At 39.3% G+C, this 26,220-nt stretch overlaps 1 protein-coding gene across 1 annotated transcript in view; it reads left to right on the top strand.

Annotated features, from left to right (window-relative positions):
* glra4a (glycine receptor, alpha 4a) overlaps positions 1 to 24,194 on the top strand; it is a 39,710-nt gene extending 15,516 nt beyond the window's left edge. Inside the window, exons 2-9 of the mRNA XM_005722878.1 lie at positions 5,858 to 5,982; positions 6,872 to 6,939; positions 8,075 to 8,298; positions 11,207 to 11,289; positions 15,550 to 15,687; positions 15,938 to 16,152; positions 17,470 to 17,619; positions 23,239 to 24,194. Of these exons, the coding sequence (XP_005722935.1) occupies positions 5,858 to 5,982; positions 6,872 to 6,939; positions 8,075 to 8,298; positions 11,207 to 11,289; positions 15,550 to 15,687; positions 15,938 to 16,152; positions 17,470 to 17,619; positions 23,239 to 23,532 (1,297 nt within the window). The 3' untranslated portion in view covers positions 23,533 to 24,194. The remainder of the gene's footprint in view (positions 1 to 5,857; positions 5,983 to 6,871; positions 6,940 to 8,074; positions 8,299 to 11,206; positions 11,290 to 15,549; positions 15,688 to 15,937; positions 16,153 to 17,469; positions 17,620 to 23,238) is intronic.
* Positions 24,195 to 26,220: the final 2,026 nt, after the last annotated feature.

The following is a 26,220-nucleotide window of genomic DNA, read 5'->3' as shown; positions in this document are numbered from 1 at the left end:
AATCATCTGCTGTAGGATGCTCTGTCCGTACCTGTGTTTTCATACTCAAGGTGTTATAGGATGGCAGTGGTCATGTCATTGAAGATAAATGCGCAAGGTTAAATTACAGTGTGCTCCAAATCCCATTCCCCAATGTGCCTATTGATCAAAAAGCAACAGCAGTAGCCATAGGCCATCTCATACAGTGGTGTAAAGACAAGGGCTACACAGGCCATTAAAAACAAAAAATGGCATGTCATTGTATTTCCATGAAGCACACCATTTTGATAAGATGCCTGTCACAAGCTTGAATGATTTCTGTGGTTTGGTTGGCCTGATAGAAAGTTCTGTCAATTATCTAAGAGGTATTAGATCAATACATGAGGCTCAAGTAAATGTCAAGGACAAGTTGGCAAGTAGGAAATTAGAGCAATGTGGCAACAGGCAGAGAAAGCAATTTTCTTCTGTTTCCCATTATGCTAATGGGACTAGAAACTTAGTATTTCCATGTACTATATGAATATCTAATGGCCTTGATATCCCCCAGTGCTTCCTGGTTGGAAACCAGTGAACATCCATACTGTGAAAAGATGTGCTTTTCTGCGTCTTTCTAATGAAAAAGTAATTAACAAAATATGTTTGAACTCCATTGGAAGACCCTCATCCCATCTGATTTGGTGCAATTTGTATCTGTTATATGAAATATAAACTGATTGTTATTAAGTTAAAAAAAATTGAACATATTTGTTCAAAGTAGTATTTTTATGTGATAATTAGCTGCTTCGTTATCTGTCCTTGAAATTAGTGGGCAGCTTTCTATATCTCCTGAGGCATGGAGGCTATACGTCGTGAGAAAAAGAGGAATCAGTGAATTTTGCAGCTGTTGGTCTCTTGCTGACCTAGCCTCCCTTCCCCCTCACCCTACCCAGTCCAGTTATGTCCTTATAGATTTGAACTCTATGTAATATATAGAGAACGACAGCTCAAGCCTCTTTTATTTTACTGGATGTGCTGATGTCTGTTATAACTAAAGGATACACCGCGCTATAAATGCCTAGCATTTGTCAAGTTATGTAGCTAATCTTTTTGCTTGACCTGCTTGACCTGCAACAGCAGCATATTCCTATAAATTATATTTGCACTTTATAAACATCTTATGGATTAAATCCAGTTCCAACATTCAAAAGATCAATTTCTGATCCAAAGCCATTAAACAAACAGCATTGTCCTGTTGTATCTAAACCAAATTAAACACTCATAAAAATTTGTTTAGCAACCACTATTGTGGAAACTAATGGGGTTCCTTATATAGAAATAAATCAATTAATATAAAATGTTTTCTTGTATAGCTTGCTTATTTTTTTTATTTTTTATTTTTATAAAAGATAATAATTTGGATTAAAATAAGTTTTCACGTTTTTTTTTTTTTCACCAATTTTTAATTAGTAATTAGGTGGCGAGTATCATCATATTCCAAAAACACAACATGACAGTGGTGAAGCTAAACCAGAGCAAGTTGTGAGGAATTGGCTATACAGCTCTGGTAAGCCAAGAGAAGCTGATGCCAGTTTCGCTCTAGCTTAATTAGTTTGCACTGTTCTCTGTTGGGATTTTTTTTTTTAAAAATATATACTTAAAACTAGTAAATTAATCTCTATTCATACAACATTTCTCAAAATCCGTCTGTTTTGTGTGAGGAAGAACTGTAAAACAAAGCAACCCTGACTAACACTGGCCCCTGCGTTGTTATCCGTAGACTTTTTTTGTTTGTTTGTTTTTTCCTGGACTGAGGGTCGTGTGTACACAAGATAGCAGGATAATGCTTCTGTTACATTGACCAAAATTAACGGCAACCTGAAGGTTTATTTGTTTATTCAATTTATTTATTTTTGTTGAAAGCCTGGTGGAGTGGAAAGGTAATCAAATGCTTGCTAGCTCTTCACCCCAGTTGTACTTACTTTGGGTTACTTTGGGTACACATGGTTGATCTGATAAGACGCTCCTGGCAGGTTTGCCAAAACAGCTTTTTCCTCTTGTAGCTGCCCCACTGATGTGAATTTGTGAGTTCAGGAAGATGCAGAGAGGCCTTTCAAACTGAAAACCACCCTATGATAGATTCAAACAGTAAAGTCGGGGGGGGGGGGTTATAAAAGCAATAAAGCAAATTACCACTTCAAAGACATCGAAACATTTCTTACTGGCTACACTGTTATAACAAAATTTTCCCTGCATCTAAATATGTGTGCATACAATCACCTTTTGGCTTTGACTTTAGCTTTGTTTTCAATAAAAAGTCACTTGCTAACGAGAGTGTTACAGCCAAAACTTGCTTTATAATGGAAGGAATGACTTGTTATTCTCAACAGCAGCCTGGCACCGATCCTCAAATGAAAGGGATGCAGGGGAAGCAAAAGGTCAGGCTAATTAAATGTCAGCAAAGAGCATCTTAATAATTGAACCATTCAAACAAAGAACCACATAATTTAGTTTTAAGGGTTCTGATGAGCCACTTGCAGCCTCTCTTGTAGTTTTATGGTCAATAGATTATTATATTGTTCCATCTTAACAGTGATTCCTGTACACTACATAAACCTCGATAGACTTCACATCCAAAAGCAATTGACTAAGACAGAGTTTCCTGATAAAGATGTAAATTTTTGGAAGGAGTTCAGTTTTTCCCAAAACCTCCAGCACTACATCTTAAACATCTGTCAGGACTCATTAGTCGGAATGCAAGTGAGTAAATTTTCAAACAGTTGTATTTGTGCCAGAAACCTAAAGATAAAATTGTTTTGACACGCTTGTAAATGGCTTAGGCTGTTTCTTCTTTCACCCTCTCAGTTATATAAGATCCTATTGTGACACCATAAACAATAGCAAGAAATCCAGTTGGATATGCGTGAGGGTTGATAGAGAGGTGATGTTGGTCCCCGAGGGAAAACAAACCCACACATCCTCCTATAGCAGCGGGTAAGAAGTTCGTCCATTGACCTCAAGAGTTTATTTATCCTATTACTCTTTAAATATTCTTTACTTGTGTGCTTTAAATGCACTTAAACTCTGTGTTCTCTGCATACTGTATTTTCATTATGTTTGATCACCATCAGGAAACATCGTAAAACTACCAGCACCTTATTAACTGAGAAATCTCATACTGCCATTTCCCCTAACCATAAGCAGAAATTACTCTCAGTCAGCTCTATAAAGTGGGGCTGTATTTCACTAGAAGTTTCTGTCTTAATAGTTGGCTCGGAGCACTGACGCATGCATAGTACAGTATAGAAATGGTGAAGCTTGTCCTGTGAGCTAGGCTGACAGCGTTGTGGGGCAGACTGAGTGTCTTGACTGCAGTTCACCTCTCCATGATTTTTTATTTCCCAAAATGTCATGTAACAGCATCTTTTCTTTGATCATGAGCCATCCACATCAAAAGCATTCACACTGCCAACACATGCTTGTTGTAGGGTCTTATTCTTTGTCTGTCAATATTTCTTCAAGATTAAAGAGTTTACTGTCACAGTCATTTGTCTTTGAATTCTTGTGACCACCTGTGAGAGAAAAATCACACTTTAGGCCAAACAGGATGCTTTATTGTTCTGTGTTGGTTTGTGAAAGGGACGCAACCCAAGACAGATTGTTTGTTGTTATCAGTGGCTTACTGCAAGTAAGAGGCTGACCATCCATCCATCCATCCCCTTGTGCACCTGTTTGTGTTTGTAGCCAAGCGCTTGTGAGAGGGGAAAAAAGATAAGAGAGGTGCGCGTGTTACATCAGTGTTACTAGAGGGGAAGGAGTGCGTGGAGTGAGGGGAGTTATGGGACCAGTGAGAGTCGAGCTTTCACCAAAGACTGATATGTGCACGTCTCTATGATGAAAGCAAAAGAAGGGCTCCAGTGATAAGGCTTGTATGTTCATGGGCATGTTGTTTTGGTTGTCAGTGAATCCATCTAACCTCACTATGTATGCAAGGCAACAAGCTCGCTTTACTTGTGGTACAGACACTGGTAAAATCAATGAGCACAGTAACAGTAAAACTAGAGTTCCAGAGGTATAGATGAGCTGTCAGATTAGTTGCACTGTACCAGAAGTACCGCGGGCAAGCACAACACAATATTCAGTCTAAAAAGTTTAAAAAATATATACAAAGCTTGCTAGTGAAACTATCACAGAAGTGATAATCAAATTGTAAGTGTTGGTCTTTGAATAACAACAGCAAGTTGAGTACATTTGAATGAATTCATTAAAAAATAAAGCTGAAGATGCTTGCTTGGAAACTCGGACTTTCTAACATTCACACACAAAGTCACACTCCGATAGATGCATCGATCACAGACCTTCCAATTGGTAGGCAATACGCTTTAGTATCGGAGCCATAGTCACAGGTTTTGGAACAACAAGGAGTTCTTCTTTCAGTAACTAAATCTACACACAGTGATACATAAACATGTCTGTCTTGTCACAGTAATAGATGGCAGAGCTAGATTATACGTTTAGCTCAAATCAGCGTCCTTATTTAAATCAAAGGGGACTGATGACAAAAAGCTTTTCCATTAAAGAAGCACCAGAAGTGAATGTTTGCCCCATTAATGACTCTGATCATCTAAAACCGAATGAGAGGATGTAAAATTAAAGCAGTTCAAAGAACAAAACAAACGTGATGCATTCTTTTACCCCTACACACACTGCAACAGAAATAAGAGGAAGTGACCGTAGTAATTACCGTGCAGGCTATTTTCAGGTACAGTTGGTGTCCATCAGAACTGAGAATTACAGAGGCAAAATGTCACCATATGGAAATGAATATATCAGTCTGCGAAGGAATTTCAATTTTTAAAAAAAATCTGTAGAGTAATATAAAATAAGTAATGGCACAAGTGGATAAATTGAGTCACAAATTGGACTTCTTGCATGCAGTAAACGCTAAACTGGCCACAGTGATCCATCACTAGAGCCCCCTTTTTTAAAATTCCTAATTGTAGTCTGTGCTATTGCAAATAATGCATATCTTAGGACCAACTCGGCTTCACACATGTTTAAAAAATATTGTCCCCAAAGTCACCCTGTAAACTATAAACTGCCCATGCAGTTTTTGTGACTCTAAAGCAAAGAGCATAAGATTGGTAAATCAGACTGGTTCCAGACTTAATGAGGAAAACACAGGGTATCAGCAATACTGTGCCTTCCCAGGGACTGAACCTGCCATCTGTACGTAGCTTTAGATCTTGACAGAATCATGAACTGTTAACAGTTGTATCAAATTCATGGGGTGCAATATGCTGCGCTGCAGCCAGAGCCAAACAGAAGTCAAATCCAATGTGTACTGTTCTTTGTGTGTTCCTTAAGATATCCCTCTTTGTTACCCTTCTTCTTTTTCCTTTCACTCCAGGCTGTTGGTTATTCTTGTCAGTGGCTGCCCGAGCCTTACTGGAGCTCGTATCAACTCCTTCCTCTCCCTAGTGTGACATTCATAGCATTACAATTGAGCCATCAATCTGTCAAGCTTTACCCCTGGTAAGCCGCAAGCAGTGGGAGGCACAGAGGAGGGACAAGTTTACCTCTGCTTCTGTTTTGCTTCTCAGTAGTTAGGGTCTAACAACTTCAATAAGTCTTAGTCATGATGGGAAATAGATAAGCTTTTAGTTGCCAGCTGAGGCAAGCCATTCAGTTATCATTTTTCACCCTCATTTCGCATCTACTGCTGTGTTTTGTGCTGATGACTGACTTGCTGGCTTCATTTTTTTTTTCTTTGCCCACAACCCCCACTGCTACCTCTCAGACATGAATGCACTCCTTCACTACCGTTTTTCATATCCTCTCTCTTCTCTTTCTCTTTGTATTTGTTGTTCCCGTCTTTGCCTCTCCTCCTGGGTAATGTCAGACTGAGCTCCTGTAAGGAGGAGATAAAGCACCCCAGCAAACAAGAGCTTTCACCTTCTGACTTCCTGGACAAACTCATGGGGAAAACATCAGGATATGATGCACGGATCAGACCCAACTTCAAAGGTACAGCGTACGCCATGGCAGACCGTCGCAGTAGCCCTCAAGAAAATCCTAGAGACAGTACAAGCATTAGAAAACAAAGCAAACAGTAGTGAGTCTGTGCTGTGAAAGCTAAACAACTCGCCAAGCTCATGTGCATTTGCCGTGTATGTGTCTTCACCAAAACTGTAGGAGAATTCTAACATTTAAAGCTGTTCGTATGCTTTATGCTATGAGATACCCAACCGCTGTAATTTTGTCTCAGTACGACATTACTTCCAAAAACCAAAATTCTGTTACATACAAAATATTTGTGCAAAACTGCTACCTGGATTTTCTAGAGAAGAAACAGTTTGAACCACCCACAAGTCACCAGGAGAGGATATGGGTAGATGGTGTGCATACAAAGCACCTGAGAGTAAGGTTCTCATGTGTGTCCTCCACACATTGAACACAGCTCCGCACAGTGTCAGGGTTTAAGCAACAAAATATTTTTCTTAATGTTGTACCTCTGTGGTGTACTTGTTAGTGGAGTGTGTGACTCTATAAAACATCCTCCCTGAGTTATGTAATGTAGACAGGCCTGAGCACTATTTTGTTTTCTCAGACGCCTGACTATATTTGTTCCTCCTGTCATTATCTTTGTGCCCAGACTTTTACATGAAGCTTTTAAGCTGTCGTTACACTGACAGTGAGAGGAATAGCAGGAACTCCAACTTCAGAACTGGAATTAGCATTGCATGCATTGCAATAACATTTTTAAGTCACAGTCACTGTAAGCAGATGAAAAGTAGTGGTACAATGGATACATTTTCTATAGCCTTAGAAGGTGCAAAGACAAATATTCACAGTGGTGCTTTTTCATAAATCGCAGGGACAAGTGTGCATCTATGTTCTTATCTCTTTTCCCCAGGTCCGCCTGTGAACGTCACCTGTAATATTTTTATCAACAGCTTTGGTTCAATCACAGAAACGACCATGGTAAGAAGAGCATGTACAAATATTACACATTTCTTAAAAATGTAACCCAGAAAATTAAATATTGTAAATACTCTTTGACATGATTATAGCAGCAGATTATGGTACAGTTGTATCTCTCTGCATGATTAATAATAAAAAATACTTTTCATTTTCCTTTTCTAACTTATTGGTTTCTAATCCTTTAAGTGCTGAAGCAATTTCTGTTTCCTGGAGCATAACAGTGCAACCTTCAGAGACCATTGGGGTCACTGACATGCTGATAATGAACTGTCCACTCTGCAATTAAAATGAAAAATTGAGAAAATGAAAGAAAAGGGAGAAGGGTGAAAGGACAGGAAAAATGGCTCCCCTTACGTCTGCATTAACACTACAGTAAAGCAGTGAAGTGTTTAAGGGTATCCGGGGGACTTCCAGAGCTCCAAAGCTACAGTCAGGTTAACCCAGAAAACATTAATATTTTAACTGCAGGACTTTTCTTATTTTTTTTAAATAAATAAAAGAAAAAACCTTAATAACTGCAATTGGCCACAGAGAAATGATGAATTAATTGTACTGATTAGATTTCTAATTTAATTACTTATGTCTTCTGGCTGCAGGCCAGGCTGTGTTTGGTGTATTTCCTTAGCCTGGCCTTCATTATCAGCTCTCAGCGCAGTCTTTTCTTTTTTTTTACTAAACCTGACAAATATAATGCAGCAAACAAAGATGAATTATCTGCAGTGACCTTAGCGCTTGCTCTTTCTTGTTAGGTGTGATATGAATATTTTTCAGATTTTCCATTTATTTGCTCAGTCTCCAGGGTTTTCACACATTTCACATTTCTCAAATGAAAGGACGTTCATTAAAGTGTGTTATTCTCATCATGAGGAAATATAAAGTAGAAACATTATATAGCTCGAATTAATGTTGTATAAAGTCGTACTCCATCCCAAGAGAATAACTTTCATGATATTTCTGTCTGGCTTTGAGAAGTTTAGCTTCAATTCAAAATAAGAACGGACAAACAGTGAGCCGTATCAGACTGGTCCCAGAACTTCTCAAACTACAGCAGAACAATCCACTTCTGAGTTTTCCATCTAACTGCAACCTCCACTGATGGTATATTTTCCATTAACTACCCTGCGTTCTTCCACAGGACTACAGGCTCAATGTATTTCTACGGCAAAAATGGAATGACCCTCGTCTGGCATACAGCGAATACCCCGATGACTCCCTTGATCTGGATCCATCCATGTTGGACTCTATCTGGAAACCTGATTTATTCTTCGCAAACGAGAAAGGAGCCAATTTCCATGAGGTCACTACTGATAACAAGCTGCTACGGATTTTCCAAGATGGCAGCGTTCTTTACAGTATCAGGTAACTAAAGATTATATTTCTAGAACAGCAGGACCACTGGTACTGGGTTATCTAGTTATGTTTAGAAAACACTTTAATTTATTTTTTAACAACATGAATTTATTGAATTTCAGTCTCTAGTAGGTTTGGATTTGTGAGTGAGAGTCTGACCTGTAGAATTTTTTTTTTGCCCATTTCTAACCATAAACCCCCTAAAGAGGGAATTATTCATGTGTGAAGTCCATTTAATTCTATTCAGTTTGAGCTTGAGACTTTCTATTTTACTTCAGATTTTGTTCTGTCCTCTTTAGGCTTTATATACAACATTACTGTACATACAATATTTTCCAAACCAAATTCAGAATGTGTTGAAATGCTGTGTAAAATGTAAATGAAAAGAAAATGTATTGATTTGCAAATCTCATAAACCCATATTTTATTCACAATAAAGAACATGGTAAACATATCAAATGTTTAAAGTGAGAAAATGTACTATTTAAAGAAAAGTGTAGCTCATTTTACATTTTTTGGCAGCAGCACATCTCAGAGGTGAGACAGGGTCATGTCATGCATATTCTTGGACTCTTTTTCTTGATATTATGTGCTGTAGATGATTAGATATTTGCAGCCTTCACAATTTTACGCAGAGAAACATTATTCTGAAATTGTAGAGAATTTGTAGACTCAGTTTTTTGCAGATTGGTGGACTGAAACTGTTTCTTAGATTCAGTTCAAACACTGAATAGGTTTCCTTTGCGCTGCTGTGACAAAGATCTGGGATTATGAGTTTGGAAAATTGTTGTATTTTCTTTTGGTTTACATTTTAAACAGCGTCTTTTTTTCTTTTTTTTTTTAATCGAGGCATTAAACTCAAACTATGTATATGCATCAGTAGGGCTGTTCGATATAACGATATATATCGGATGACGATATAAAAACGTCTATCGTTTGTTTCGTGGTGTCGCAAAATAAACTGTATACGGCAATATTTTCTCATCGTTTTGATGTCACTGTAGTGGTTATATTACTTTCTTAAACTTCTCTTTTTCTCTTATATTTAATATAACCACACGATGGATGGACAAGCGCTTGTTTTTATGCGTTGTCGTTAGCAACAACGACGGTAACACCATCGCGTGTCCGCTTGTTTATGTTCCACATAAACCTTTCACAATAAAGTTCAAGATCCTGTTGAGACTTTTCAAAATAAACTGACTCACATAAAAGAGTATGCAGAGTATTTACAGATGAGAAGCCAAAAAAGAGCCGCCAGGTGCTAAAAAATAAACCTTAGACGCAAACGTTAGAACAGGCTTTTCCCCGCAGCACGCCGTGTAATAAATACTCACAAAGAAAACGGCGCCGTTACAACTTATGTCTAAAAATGTATCGTTTCAGCATCGATTAAAACACTCGACTCCAGCTACACGACGCCCAGCTGAGAACACTTCAGGCAAGTCGAGCTGCCCGAGATTCACAGAATTTATAGAAAATGTTACATTTTTGTGATTTATATCGTTATCGGACGATAGGTGTCTTATATCGGGAGATGAGATTTCGCACAGCCCTATGCATCAGCAAATCATTATTCAACTTGGGCACTCCATTTCTGCTAAATTCAGTGAAGATGCCCCCACCCCAAAAAAAAAAATTGCTCCCCAGTCTAGTGCTAGCAGAGAAATGGAAAATAAATCCCACTCAAACATGACTTCTTAACTAAAATATAGCAGATTGCTGAAATGCCAGTTACTCATCTTACTGCATCTTTCCACCCAAGCAGTGCATGTCTATGCGCACTGGAGGTCACCAAACTATTAATAGGGTGCAAACATGTCAAGTGGCAAGTGTGTGACGGAGTCTTTGATGCGATTTTGTTTAATGACGCTCTGCGCCAGATGGGAAATTTGCAGCTGACTTAATAAACGATTGCACGGGAGGAGTAGATGTAGTTTTACTCTGTGCTCGTGTGTCCCGAGTTCCCATTTTAAAGCTTTAAACATGTTTGTAATTAAAACGCTGATAAAATGTACACAATAGAAAACAATTTAATCACAAAAGTCTGTTCGCGTTAAGTTATTATGTTGTGCAGTGATATTTATGTTTATATGTTTTGTTGTTGATTTTCCCATCATGAAATTACTATTTTACTGAGAAGAAAAACTTCTTTAGGAAGAGGGAGAGGCATAAACATTGACATCATCCATTGAAAACAGACTCACAGTATTGCAAATACAGATGATCACCTCCTCATTCCACTGATTTACTGCATCTCTTAGGTTTGCTTGCAAACTGTGTTCGGTAATTATGCATCAAACATCTTTGTTCCCTCTAAGTGCATGACACAATTTAGGCAGCGAGTCAACCAGTGGAGTATTTGTAGTTTGTTCTTCTGCTGGTGAAAGAGATATTGTCATCATAACACAGTTGCAAATGGGTGCCTGAGTGTATATTGCTGCCGGCTCTTGTCTCGCCTCTGGGCAATGCATTACAGCAGGTAATTACAGAGCTTTCCTCCAGACAGACTCCCAAATAGCTCTCTCTCTCTTCTCTAAGAATCCTTGAAGGCTTAATGCATCAAAACAACAAATAAAAGTCGGGATGCCTGCACCAATTACTTCTCTATTACTGTGGTGAGTGAGTGAGTGAGCGATCAAATGGCAGACAAATCCAAGCTGTTTTCCAATCTACTCTTTTTGAAAAAAAGATCCCTGTTTATTATTTTTATTTATTCGATTACTTTTTATTGAACATTTTCATACAGACTCATAAATTGCAAAACAAAGCAGCCGACGCTGATAAAGCCACTTTTTAAAAATGTTGTAATCGATCGTTTCTTCTTATGCTTCGTGTCTTTTCCTCGAGCTCTGTCGTGCCCTCTGACATCTTCTATGTCCTATTTCTCTTTTCCAATCTGTTTTTTCTATCTCAGGCTGACTCTTACCCTGTCTTGCCCTATGGACTTGAAGAATTTCCCAATGGACATTCAGACCTGTACCATGCAGCTTGAAAGCTGTGAGTTTTCATTTCCTCCTCTTCCTTTTGTTTCACTTCTCTTTTATCCTCCTTTGGTTTCTTATTTTCTGCATTTTGCCCTTTTCTACATTTGCCTTGCTGTATGCCAAACCTACAGGTTTGTGTGAGCATGACGTTTTGTAATTGCTTCATATGTTTGTCCATGTTTCTAATCGATATTGCTAATATGATTGTTACTCAAGCTGGTGTTGACCATTGTCCGTACTATTTCACAGAAGGAGCAATTGTCCACATATTGCTTAACAGCAGTAACGGACATTAAATATTTATTAAACTACGACTGCAAAGGTGAAACTGTAAGCGCTCTACCAGCTTGATTGAGAAAGATGCTAATGTGCAAGCATATGTGTGCGAAATAGGTTCCTCAAGCTGGGTGCAGTCTTGCAGTCAAGGATCCAATTGTACTTAATCCATCCACAATCTGATATTGCCGTGTTGTTCCTATATCACCATAATTAATGTTGCTTCCTGGACACTGTTACAACTGACCGGTCATGTTGCTGTTTTCAAATAGCAAAACATCTAACAGTGCAAAAGGGTCTATATTAACCCAAACCATAACCAGCATTTGTAGAACTAGTATAAGAACCGCTGTCTCGTGGGTAAAAATCCTGTGACAGTGATCAAAAGTCACGCTGTGTTGTATAGACCGATGTTTGCTTTTTTTGTCCTGTAGATTAGGATGTGGGGAACTTTACACTATCAGGTAAAGCTTTTCTATGAAATACAATTGCTTTTACCGAAAACAGCCTCATTCTTGTTCCCGTTTTAAGAGCAAACATGCCATTTCAAAACCTTTTAAGCTGTGGAAGTTAGGCAACTATAGAGGCAGATGTTGACTGACATTACGTCAACAACAGTAGTATTTTTATCCACTTGGTGAAGCTAACTATATTAGTCAGTTACTGACTTTCTACTGATAGCAGCTGTCATTTTATACCACAATTGCCAAAAGGTGTCAATTAAGTTGGTTTGGGCATCTAGTTAGGATCCCTCCTAGGCATCTTTTTTTTTTTGGGGAGGGGGGGGTGCTTACATCTGCTTACATCTGCTGAGTGAAGACCCCTGTGTAAGGCCTGAAACTCAAAGGAGTATATCGTATCTGGCCTGGGAATATCTGAGGATCCCCCGGGAGGAACTGAAAACTTTGCTGGGCAAAGGGACGAGTGGAAAACCCCAGCTATGTTGCTGCTGTAATCTCAGAGAAGGGAAAAATAAAATGAACTTTTCCCCCCTTGAATCATTCACATTTTCTTACATGAAACATGGCAGAATTGTCAGCTTCTTACACTTTGTTTCTGTCTTTAGTCTGACACTGTCTCCACTCCTGAACATTTCAGTGGGAGAGAGGATTTGATTTTCCCCTAATCACTCTTTAGAGACTAACCTCTTTGTCTGAAGCTATCACAATTTTAGGTTGACACTGAAGTGCAGTCGTGCAAACATATTGGTTTTGCAGAGCAGACCAAAGCAAAATCAAACTGCGATGTTACCCCTTGTATAGAATGCATACCATCTATGTAAAATACTCTCGAGGGGATCATGTCAATTTCAGCAGCACAAATGCAAAACAGACTGATTTGCTCATTTGCACAGCTTGACAACTGCTTGGCATCAGCATTGATGCCGCCAGTGACACTGGCTAATCTTTAGTCCTGTTTTTTGGTGCTCATTGGACTGAATGTTTGACAGAGAAGCTACTTTTTCACGTCACAGTGCCAGACAAATCAGTCAGCTCAGTGGAGTGGACAGTTTCAAAGGTTTGGACCAAGGCACCACATTTTCTCCGCATTTATTAAAACCAGAGAGTTTGGAAAAAACATAGAAAACATATTTGAAACCTATTAAAATGTTATGCACTGATAAAACCGAGTAGGAAGAGTATTCTCCTCTCTCAGACTTCCTTTGCCTTTAGCAGAGATAGTATCTGCCCTCATGAAACCAATTTCCAGGATATAAATAATAAAACTTTAATTTTGTGTCCCTTTTATTATATGTGACCCACCCTCTGTGCCTAGGGGTGACCCAATTTCCCTTCACAGGGACAAAAGAATTCAACTTTGGCAAAGGGTGAAATAGACAGAGCCTTCCAAAGATTCAGCTTTTATCCAAATAAGTTTAGTTTAAAGTTTTAACCGCTATCTGGATTTGTACCTGACTCGGTAATAATCAAGAAGCAGAGGGACAAGCTGAGTTTTTTTTAAATCTAATAAAATATAAAGACATTTCACCCTTCAGAAGTGCAAGAAGAGGAGACGCTCGGGTAAACAGATGTGTGCCTGATGTGGCCGTGTCTGTCTATATGTGCGTGCGTGTATGTGTGTTAGTTCTGGGGGTTACTGTATCACATCACACTGCCATTAGAGGAGAGGTAATCATTTATGACTAAAGGCCTACTGAGGATGCTGCTAGTGTACACCACCCAAGGGTGCGATCACCTTGGCTTGAGCTTAATGTTAAGAGGACATTATGGGTTTTGCTGTCACTACTAGAGCTCTCGCAACACCATCTGCTCAGCATGAGAGCGTGAGAGAGGAGAATAATGGGGGAGGAGTTTATCTTCTGAGGTTTAGAGAGCCAAGGCCACGGGCTGATACAGATATATAAACAGAGCCAACCATAGGATTCTGCCTTATTCTGACACTTCAAAGCCTCATATATGCAGCTTATACTAGTTTGCTTTGCCACGAGCCATTAATGTTCAGTAACCCCAAATCTACTTGGAAGTTAGTCTATTAGTGAAAGCCAAGACTAAAACAGGAAGTGTGAAGCATAACTGTAACTTTCATTAGGTGAAAGACTTTATAACATGAAAAAAGAGATGGCATGTGACTAATGCTCATTACTCTACCTTGCTGAGATATTCCAGACATGCTGGCTCATGAATTCCATTTTTATTGCACCTTGAAAGCTGTGTCAGTTGCGTTTTGACGTCTGTTAGCTCCGTCTGGCAGAGGAACAGAACAGAAAAGCATCTCATTATCTCAGGAAAGCATTGGTATTCCCCTTGGTTGTTGTAGCAGGATGTCTGAATGACAGTGACTTCTCCTTGTGAACGACAGAAGCGTGCTTTAGTGGTGGTGTTTTTCAGACTGGTGGTGTGGGATTGGATGTAACATCGTGAATAATTGATGTCTTTTGTAATTCAGGCCCTAAAGGGTCCCAGTAGACATCAGTATTATTTAGATGTGCGAGGAACTCCTTGCTGTTGTTGCATGCATCATGCATTTTTAATACACCTGTAATCACGCAGCTGTGAGGAGTGTAACCCTTTTAAAAAATGATGCAAATCAACATGTGAATGTATTTGTGTTTCAAGAAAAACAGTTGTTGACTTATCCCAAGTGTTTACATCTCAGTGCTTCTCTAAACTGTGTGGCAGTCGTATTCTATGTTGTAGTTTGTGCGTTAATGGTGTGTTGGCACCAGTTTCTCAGAGTTTCTCAGGCAGATATGCTCCTCGTGTCGCCTCCTTAGTCTGTAACCTTCAAACAACCACAACAACACAACTGTTGCTGTGCAGTATGATGTGACCTTTACTGTGACAAACAGGATGGCAGAGGGTAGCTGGTAGCTGGACAGATGGGGAGAGGAGCATTACATCACCACTGCCTCTCTCAAAGTCTCATTAGCCAAGGTTTCTAATGTTTTCTCATGCACAGATTTTAGACCGTGGTAGCACGATCCCCTTGAAAAATTGGGTTAAGGAGGAGGAATAACGGCAGTGATAACAAGAATATTCAATAGCTGCTGAAGCAGGTTGTCTGAGTTAAACAACACAGACTTTTTTTTGGAAACTTCTGCACTTCTCGTCTCCGAACGACTAAATAATGTGCAGCCTTGTTTTTCACTACATCTTGTATTTTGTGAAGAGTGCTATCCATAACTCTGTAAAGTGCTGTTGTACTGGTGCAGTTTGGCAGATAGTCAGTGGTAACTTGGTATTTTTGTTATAGTATTGCATGTTCAATACTGAGTGTGCGACGTGACGTACATTAGCAGCTGCATGCATTTTTTTCAAAAATATGCAGTAGTGTAGGAAAATGCATGATGTGAAAATAGTGGGGTATATATCAGCTAAATGCTTCAAATATCAGGGAGGGTGCAAGGGAAAAACACAGAAACAAGGAGGGATTTGTTTAGAACGAGTAGAAGAGACTAAGTTGTAATTGGAAGAGCACGTTTCTCACCATTTGTGTCTGTTCTCTCCTTTTTGTGCCCCTTGGTTTCCTTTCACAGTTGGTTACACGATGAATGACTTAATCTTTGAGTGGCTGTCTGAGAACCCCGTTCAGGTGGCCGATGATCTCACCCTGCCTCAGTTTGTGCTAAAAGAAGAGAAGGATTTGGGCTACTGCACTAAGCACTACAACACAGGTGCAATAAGTGTAACCACCAAGTTACCCATGTTATAAGACTTTTTTTGCATGTCGCAGTAAGCCACATCTTATTCCAGTACACCCTGCATAATTCTGATTGCATGAAGTCTAGTAGCCTTCAAGAAAAATGTCATTTTAAAAGACAAACTTGTGTCTTACTGTATTTATATTTCAGGTCATGACACAAAAACATGAAAAACAAGTAAAGCAAAACAGGCAGTCTTTTGTTTTATGCCATCTTTCTGCAGGTCAGTTCACCTGCATTGAGGTGAAGTTCCACCTGGAACGTCAGATGGGTTACTACTTAATCCAGATGTACATCCCTTCCCTTCTCATTGTTATCCTCTCATGGGTCTCTTTCTGGATAAACATGGATGCTGCACCAGCCAGAGTTGGTCTGGGCATCACCACAGTACTTACAATGACCACACAGAGCTCCGGCTCAAGAGCCTCTTTGCCCAAGGTGAGTCCTACACTACCATTTAGAAACCTACAGCCCTGGAAAATTGTTCAAATTCAGGTGAAGTTTAAAATAAACATCAGTCTGCTGGATTTAGCATGTTGCTTTTAAAATTAGAAGATCTGAGATGGAATAAATCACATCTAAAATGTCAGCAGAGTGCAAAGAAGTAACTTTTCTGCCACAGGACCTGAAATATTATCCTCGGAAACAAATGAACAGATTTTGAAACTAATAATATTCCCAGATTTGTCCAAAAACTTAAAGTATGAGAAGAAATAGGATTACATAACGCTATCAGCTCCAGAAAAAGGTCATTGACCAAGTGAAACATATGTAATAAATGGCATTGTGAACTGAGTTTGAAAATTGTACACTCTTCTGACATTTTCAGACATAAAAGTGATGCAGGATTTACAAAAACCATTAACTTTGCTGATATTACCTGACAAGACAAATCAAATGTTTCATGAGATAGCAGCAGAGAATCAATGTCTGTAAAAGACGTTTTACGTGTAATTGGTTCTGTATGAGTATAGATTTAATGCGAAGACCTTGTGACTATCACAAGAAAAGCATCAGACACACGATGTCAGCCATTTCAGATCTATACACAACCTTAATCGGCACTTATCTATTTGATGACTGCAGTTTGTCCCAGATTTGAGCTGAATTAAACTGTGCATGTACTGAATTCCTGAGACACTTCAGTGAGAGTTTGACGGAAATCAGAATTTGTCGCATCCTGTTATTACTCCTACAAAGTTGTACTGGCTGTGCCCACCAAAGTGAAGTCAATGGAAATGAAGAAAAATCTTTCTTTTGTCTTTATGTGGTAAATGGACTGACATCTATACCGCACATTTTTAGTCTTTTGACTATTCAAGACACATTTACCTATTCACAATAACATTACAGCAGCTTATTCTGTGACGACCCGCTCCACCTCCTGAGCCACAGGGAGTCATTTAAAAGAAACTGTTTGTCAATCCCTCTCTGTTTTTCCTTGCTTCTCTGTATGTATCTGTAACAGTCAGTTAAATGCTGCTCAGTTGAGTGAGTGCCTGCTCGGTTGGTGCTGCTGATGTGGTGTGACATATCTTCTCTCATGAATGACACGGCCAGGGGACTCCCCAAGCCTTAGCTGTGACCTGCCTCATGGCTATGTGTCAACAGCCCACAACCCACTGACTCTTTTGAATTCTAGGCCATCCCACAGATGTATGTCATTATAGCCCAGAGCCTGTGAACAACCCACGAAATTATCCATCAGCCTTATTGATTGGCTATTGATTACACTGTGACCTTGTCCTTTTCCAGGTGTCTTATGTGAAGGCCATTGACATCTGGATGGCAGTGTGCCTTTTGTTTGTGTTTGCTGCCCTTCTGGAGTATGCAGCAGTTAACTTCGTCTCAAGGCAACACAAGGAGTTCATCAGGCTGAGGAAAAAGCAGCGGCAGCAGAGAATAGTAAGTGTAAATGATGCAAACACACACTGCTACCAGAAAGAAAAACATACACACTTGTATTCAGTGTCACAATCTAGTAGATTCTGAAAAGCATGGATGAAGAAAGAAGACTCTCGAGTCCTCGTCATCCTATTTAGCAATGAATTTTGCCTCTTGTTGTTGTGCGATGCTGTAGATCCAGGAGCTGACAGCGTCAACACGCTACAGCTGGCTGTCACATTAAATAAGGAAGATCCAGTCTCTTCAGTTCAGCTCATGAGCAGTGACCTGTTAGAAGATCTTGTGATCTTTTACCTCTGCCACAGTGAAACACTGAACTCCATGTATTTATAATTTTCTATCACACAATAAAGTTTGCAGCTATAGTTGGTAAGTTGCTATTAAAGGGGCACAAGCATGTTCACGTTGTATGTGCAGAAGATAAATAGGCATAACTCCCATTATTAGGCTGTCCATTTGAATTAAAAGGGTAAAACTGTGATAGAGCATCTTAGCAACAACTTAGCAGTTTGGTTTGTTCTTATTAATGGTTTCTTATTTACCTGGAACGCTTGACTTTGTGTTTATTAATAGTGATCAGTCTAAAAGTTGCAACACCAACCCTCTGGAAAGTACGCCTCAGTAAGTGGTATCTTTTGGTTTTTTGGTCCTGGCATATTCTTTCATCCAAAAATATATCTCCTAAGCTGAATCCATATCCTGAATAGCAGTTGTTAGAGACGACAGCTTGTAAGTTGACGAATAAAAGTCTTTAAAGAGTGGTAAGACAGAGATGTTTGTCTCAAGAGAAACAAACAGGACATTTTGAAAATCCCATTAAACACCTCCAAGTCTAGGCAGCCTCCTAGACCTGTGGCAGTGTTCCCTGTAAATGCAGGAGAGTCCAGCAGATTTGCAGGACAGCTTGCTTCCTGCACAGCAGAGAGAAAAGAGGAGAGATGGAGAATAATGGTCTGTAGAGAAAAGGACTTCCCCTGTTCACATCAGTTGGACAATTGCTCCCACAGAGGAGTTGGAGGGCACAAACGATACATCTGAGGGATATTGATGCCCGGCCCTGTAGTTGTAGCAGAGAGATGTTGCGAGTCTAAGGCAAACAAATCCCAGACTGGCTGAGGCTTAATCAATGAGATACTGTGCATACCCACAGCGATCAAATGTGTAAAAAAAAATACATGGATTTGTACTTCCATTTATAGTCTTTACAAAAATAACTTGAACCGGCTCCCTGAGGATTCTTTTTTTGTCTTCAAAGCCGTTTCTTTTCACTAACATCTACACTCACAGTATCTCTTTAATTAAAAGCTAAGAACATCTACTTGAGTTTGTTATTTGGACCTAAAGTTTGTGTATATAATATGAACATGATTTTTTTTAAATTTATCTCTAATACTCAAAACAAATCAAAAATATAAGGTAAATGCCTTCAAATCAACTTTTTTAATCACAAAAAATGAAATGGTCAGTAACTGCTATCTCTGTTTGTCTACCATCCTTTCCAATGGAGGTATCTGCTAGTCAGCCTGGGAGCGTTGAGTCGTTGCGAAAAGCCAGTGACATCCCTGGTAACAACTCAACCTACAGGAGTCTCAATCAGCACTGCAGCGCTTGCTCCAGGGTAAAAGGAGTAAAAAATCTAACCCTGTGTCAACCCTGACCTTCCCAACCCTATTTTTGTCCATGCATCCACTTTTTCAAATTGTTTAGAGCAACTTTCACCTTAAACGTGAATTCCTGACCTCTTTTCCTGAATTAAACCCAACTTGTGCTGATCTCATCTTGTTTCTATAGTCATGTCCCTTTGACCTTTAGCTGTGGAAATCTTTGCACTTTGCCCTTTATTCTTCCCCGGTGTGTAACCTGTTTTCAGGCTCCAGGTATTCTTTCCTTGTCGAAGGAGAAGCCATGCTGTTGTATTATATGTGGAATGTGGTTTAATAATGTCTTGCTGAACAAACTTCAACTACTTTCTGGATAAATATATCATCTGGGTGGTAGTGCATGTTCTCTAAAACTTGAAATGTGTCATTCAGTATGATTCCGCATTAATAGTGCCTTCACAGAGGAGGAAGCTATTAGATATGGACCCCAGTACAGTCACAGATGTAAACTTTTGAATTGTGTATTGATAACAAGCTGAAACCACGGCTTCATGATGTCCAGAGAATATTCGACTTTATTTGTCAGACCACAATGCAGTTATTCACTTTGCCTCATTTCAGTTTTGATTGAGCTTGGTCTGGTCTTGGTCTTGGTCAGGTGATGGTCTGTCTGGGGCTAAAGCAACAGGTGCCGACATAATCCTAACCATGTAGAAATCTTGGCCAATCAGAAGTCTAGAAGCCTGGACAGGAAAGAGTAAACACATGAAGCATAGAAGCAGTCTTTGGTCTTTTCTAAATGGAGAGACAGTAACTGCGTGTGTATATGTAAGCGTGTAAAAGCTGCATATAGTAAGACAAACAGCAACAGTATGTAGTCTATTGTAGAAATTTATCTCGTGTACACAATTACGTGGCGCACAGCATGACGTCAAAAAAGGCGCACACCTTTGACGTTGCGTGAGTTTTCGAAACTCTCCGTCCTGGCAGGAGTTTTTAAAAATCTCAAAACGCCATTTACGTGTGGACGAAGGCCCAAACTCATAGAAAAAAGCTTCATTTTCAAAAGTACCCGTGTACATTTGGACATACCCTGGGTTTTGTTTTTAAACGTTGTTTCTTCTCATGTTTTATTTGGTTCCCTGATAGTGGTTTTCAAAAATTCTGAACCCCCCAGTGATTTATTTTTATTTTTATTGTTTGTTTACTACAGAATCTTCTGTTTCTGGTGCAGTGGCAGAACAATCACTGCCAGTCATTGTAACCTTTCAGCTGTGTCCTACATATTTTCTGGACACTCTTCTTTCAGTGATACAGTCCATCCATTGACTCATCCATTTTCTTTCGCTTGTCCAATCCCAGCTCAGTGATGACATATAACACTGAAAATGTATTTCCATTGTAATAGTTTGAAAGATTAGTCCTTACTCAGATGCACATTTTATATTCAATGATGTTAATGATCTAACTAATTCTGTACCAGTGAGTAAGCATAGTTATTCACGGGTAAAATGACTAACCGATGTAATTAAAGATCATGAAACACATGAAATTTTACTAAAGCAGGAAAAAAAAATAGCTGGCCTGTTCTGATCATTTGTGTTTTTAGACAATAACTTTACTCTCCACAGAGCACAATGTGGTAATCAGAGCGGGTTCAGTTGAAGTTATGCCAGTATAGCTGCTGCGGAGAGTACAGGGCAGAGATGAGCGCCTATTATCTTTAGAGAAATGCACCATTAGACTTTAGCACATGATGTTCTGTATCGTTTAAGGTGGCAGAGGGATAATTAAGCTGTGCTAGAAGAGCAGTGTATTCCCTATCCACCTGTTGCATAGTGCAGTTTACCAGTGCAGTAGCAGAAAGTTGGTCGCAAGGTGTAAGTTTACAGTAAGTTAGTATACTTAGATGTGCACTCTTAGTATCTTTCTGCCAAATCTGTACAGTACTGAGAAATGACATTCAGCAGAGAACCAGAGAGCTGCCGGGGTCAGTGAGAGAGAAACAGAGAGAGGCGGGACACGGGGATCAGAGCTTTCAGGGCCCTTCACACTGACTACTAATCATCCAATTTAGATCCCACATCTTCACTTTCCCCTGCTAAAGTGAATCTCTCAAAGTGTCAGAGGGCTGTCAGAGTTAAGCTGCATGTCTATTAATATTCTCTTCAAAGGGCGGGAACAGTGTCTCAATAACTGTTTAAAAAAAAAAAGTGCATAGCCATTCATCAAAGCATAATGCCAGATCATGACTTTATTAATATTTTGAGCCATTTTATTAACATTCTGAAAGGTCTGTCATTCTGTAACTTTGAAAAGGGGATAGATGGGGGTTATTATTTTCAGAGTGACAAAAAGAAGATGCCCTCATTTTCACTTCTTTGGTTGTTTGAATGAAGTAGATTGTTATAGATACTTTTAATCTACTTTAAACTCAACATCTTCAGGGATACGCCAGGCAAATTTTGAAGCTCTTAGGATAATCTGGAAGAAGTCACATTTTTGATAGTCAGCCTATGGACCCAAGCTCTTCTCTCTGTTCCCAGTATCATCATCAAATCCAAATGCATGATTTAATATGAAAATATCATATTTCTGGCAGTATTGTGGGCTCAGTCTATCACCCTAGAGTAGACTCTAACTGTGCAAGTGGTCACATGTTACAGCTCTCACACACCAGATGCATAATTTCACTGGACAAATTTGCAACATTTATTTTTTCAGATCAAGCTTGATTTTTTTTTCTTTTCATTTCATGAAAATAAACCCATCTGACCAGTTTAACCACTGCATTTGGCAGCAATTTCACTTGGAGCTTAAAACATACACTGATATTGAATATATGATGATACGGAAATACTGAAATAATACTGGTTTACCTCCAACCCACAGCCAGACACTGATCCGGGTCAATTAGCTCTTTGGTATCGTTTCTCTGCCTCCTCAGATGTTCCCAATTCTGCCCCACTGACTTCCTGAAATATGTATGAAACATGATACAGCTTCAACTCTGGATCAAACCCTTCTCTTGAGATTGGGATGAACCCAGAATCTCTATTTCTTCCTTTCGTTGTTTAAAAAAAAAAAAAAACCAGGACCAGCTTACGATCACTTGATGCAGACTTTTTTGCGGTCCACGTTTTCCGCTACGATGGAACACTTGCTGTGTTTATATACGTTACACTACGAGGTCACATCTGAAGAAGCCCGAAGAATTTTGTGTCGTTTTTTTCACAGTGCACTTGGTGTGTAAAAGCCTTCAGGTACCGGTGTTCTTTGCTCCCATTGGTAGCTCACCTCAGAGTTGAAAGAAGTTGGACTTTGTACCTGCCTGTTTCATATTGCTAGCAGTTATCTCTACTGACTGTCTGCTACCTATGCTGATGCTGATATAACTGTGGCAGCAGAAGCATGCAGCACTACAAAGTAAACTGCTACCGTTTACTTGTGCTTTCAGATGATTTTCAACCCTCAACCCAGGCATGGTTTTTTCTTTTTTTTTCCCTGTCTGCTGAATTTTTCTAGTTTTTGAAAAATCACTACTTATTTAGTTTTAAGAGAAGCAGATGTTGATGTTTTTTCAGCCCTGACTCTAATGTAACAATGTTGCTTTTCAATACAGTTTTATGTATGTATTATAAGTTTGCTTGAGTTTTGACTTCTGTTTCTCTTAAATGTAATTCTCCTAAACTTAGGCTGGTGTTATACACTTGGTGACAAATCATCACCGTTTTCAATCTCAAGGTTTTCAATCATTTTTTTCTTCTGTTTAAGCTATTTTATTAAACAAAACAAATGTCAGGAATTTGACAGAACATTTTAGAAAACACAACTTTTTCTTTTTTTCTTTTTGCTGTTGTTGTTTGGGTGATCTCATTCTTACACTGCGCCGCCCTTTTGTGCTACTACACCACAGACGCATTTAAGAATAAGCCACTGAGCGGAAATGTGGAAAGCTGTATGCTAATCCATGTTGACAGCGAGAGGCCAATCTGTTTTTCCCTGCTTGACTCCACAGGAGGAGGAACTGGTGAGGGAGAGCCGCGGTTTTTACTTCCGGGGTTATGGCCTGGGTCACTGCCTGCAGACCAAGGATGGCACTGCTGTGGAAGGAGCCAGCGTGTTCACCCCACCACCACCTCCAATTACCATGTTTGATGGAGAAGTGCTTCACAAGCGTTTCGTGGACCGAGCCAAACGAATTGACACCATATCCAGAGCCGTTTTCCCCCTGAGCTTTCTCATATTTAACATCTTCTACTGGGTCACCTATAAAGTGCTGCGACATGAAGACATCCATGCAAATTTGTAAAACACTCTGCCAGTCTGGGATGTTGTTGTTTGTTTGTTTGTTTGTTTGTTTGTTTTCTCGAAACCAAAACTGCCTGTCAATCTACATTACAGTGAGGAACCGTGTCAAAAGGCACATCTGCTTCTCAGAACCACTGCTAAAAATAAAAATGTTGTGCTCAGGTGCGTCTTCAGGATCTTGGACATAGAGCAGTCGAGAGAAACTAGATTATGCTGCGTGGTTTCTGGCTGTTGTGTGCATTTCCGTCTTGGATTGATTTGCCTGGATTACAGCAGAGACGAGACACTAACGGTACTTTTGGGTTCATGACCTTTGCTTCAAAAGATGGATAAATGATTTCAGCGAAGTTGGTCCTGGCTGAACAAGACATTCTGACTTGAATTTTGACACTACCCAGCTTTGAATGAATGTTTTTGAAAATATTTTTTTTAAACAACTTTAACAAATGGGTGCAAACAGTACGGGCGGGGAGGGGAAGGGGGTCTTTGATATTTCTGACTATTCAGTACGTGATGATCATTCAGTTTAAGTATCTGTAACAAGAGATTATATATAATGGTGTATAAAAGTGTATATAACAAAGCTGTTCATTATACTGCACAAAGCACAAATATGTATTTCCTTTTGTCTAAATTTAAATAAATTAAATAAATTGTTATTCTGCCAGGAAAACAGAAATGATTCTGCTTCTCTTTAACCTTGGTATTCAAATGATTCGTTTTGGGGGGTGGAGGGACAATGTAGTCAAAGAAATCAGTCACAGAATAGCTGAATCACACACAATTACTTTTCTGTTGCATTCATTTAATAGCAGCCATCAGCTCTGAAACCCCAAGTGGAAAGAAATTTAAAAAAGGCTCTGAATAAAGAATTATTACAAATGTTACAGATGCAAAATCTTAAATTGCCATTAAGATTGTTGGAGTTTGATTTGTGATAACATGTCACTTGCATAATAAATCTTGCAGGAACTCACTGAAAGTTTGCATAAGGGCTGCTATCCTCAGGAGTGGTTTGGAAGGTGTGGAAATTCAGGGATGCAGTAGAGGGAGAGCATCGCCAGTGAGGGAGGACGAATGGGTTTTTTAATGGGAAATCAGAGGGTTGTTTTATCAACTAATGAGTTTGAAAAGGGCTTGGTGTTCCACTGCTAATGACAATGAATTCAGAGAGGCAGCCAGAGCCTACTGTCCTTTTGTTGGCAATCCTAATCAACTCCTCTGTATTGTATGGTTCCCCTGGTAATGAAAATGCGTGTGTGAGAATCCTTTAGTGTATGTGTGTGTTTCATCTGCCTGCTCTTATATCAATAGGGTTCTGGGGGGGTTGTGCTTTAAACTTTACTGGGTTAAATATTATCCTATATGTTGCCATTTTTGGAATCAAACTCTAACGTACTGGATGAAAGGCTTAAATAAGGAGCTACTGTTATATAAATGTAAAAAGCATTTACACGTTGGACTCTTTGCCTCAGCTTGAAGGACACGTACCTTGAAGTCCTTCATACTTGCTTGTGACAGCTTAAATTTCTAAAACAGTCTGCAAGGGCATGCAAATGTCAAAAGTGTTGACTGTTGCATGCCATGGCTAATGCATTTCCCTTTAATCTGAAGCCTTTAGGACATTAGTTTGAGGAAATTTGGGGAAATAAGCTGATTTGCTTTTTTGCCTCTAGTTAATTGAGATTAGAATCCTTCCCATGTCTAACTCTATTTAAACAAAAGTCCCAAATTGACACTTTACATCTCATCGGTTTAATCCATGGTGGTTGTGGGTGTTTGTAGTGGATCCCTTGGGTAAGCTAGGAGGGTTTGGACTGTGGGAGTTTACTATGGCTCATTCAATCAGACTGGCATCTGGGGAGTTTGTAATTTCTACGGTTCGGCCCATCTTCTTGTAACTTTAGGCACTCTTGAGAAGTTTTTTGTGTGATGTAAGGTGTGTTTTCCTCCTAGTTAGAGACTGTTGCCATTGATGAGTGCAGTTGCCATGCAGGGCTATGCTCGTAGATGGTGGGTCCACATGAATCCCAAGAAGAAAGCTCCGACAGCAGAACATTGCATTTAAACAAAGTATGAACACCAAGGATTGAGGTAGAGAAAAGTGTCTGTTCTGTGGCTGGTTAGTGAGCAGTTGTTAACAGTGGCTAACCTGAAATAGAATATCCTGAGGTATACTGAGCTGCACTTAAAACCACCTTGCAACTGCAGGTTGCTGTCATTGCCTGTAGTTTCCACTGTGTGTGCTGTGCTGTTGATTCCTTTTGGACCATTTTAATGAGGTTTTCTGACAAATAATAATGTGGTAGGAAATTTGTGCTGTACTTTTGGTGAGTAAAAATCCAGTGTTTTAACAGTCTAAGGAAACAAAACTAATAAATAAGGAAGACTAAAGAAAGTTTGCATTGTACCCATATGGCTGTTGTTTCCTTTTGCAATTTCCAGTCCAAATATGCTCTGTTTCGTCTCGTCAAAAACCAGATCTAGTTGCATTCTAATGTAGATCTGTGTAAATTTCAGTGTTCCTGGCTGCAAAAACAACAAACATAGCCAGTTTGCAGAACCGAAAACCAATTTCTCAATACAGGCATTCAGATTTTACATTGTTGATGCCCACACAACAAAAGGTCAAATTACATTTTGAAACTCAAAACACTAACCAAAATTTCTCACATCCGAAACAAATAGT

The sequence above is a fragment of the Pundamilia nyererei genome, unplaced genomic scaffold, assembly GCF_000239375.1.
Source record: "Pundamilia nyererei isolate P.nyererei 1_Seehausen unplaced genomic scaffold, PunNye1.0 scaffold00008, whole genome shotgun sequence".
Lineage (NCBI taxonomy): Eukaryota > Metazoa > Chordata > Actinopteri > Cichliformes > Cichlidae > Pundamilia > Pundamilia nyererei.
The sequence above is the reverse complement of the archived record's forward strand: the minus strand, read 5'-3'. Positions and strand labels throughout refer to the sequence as shown.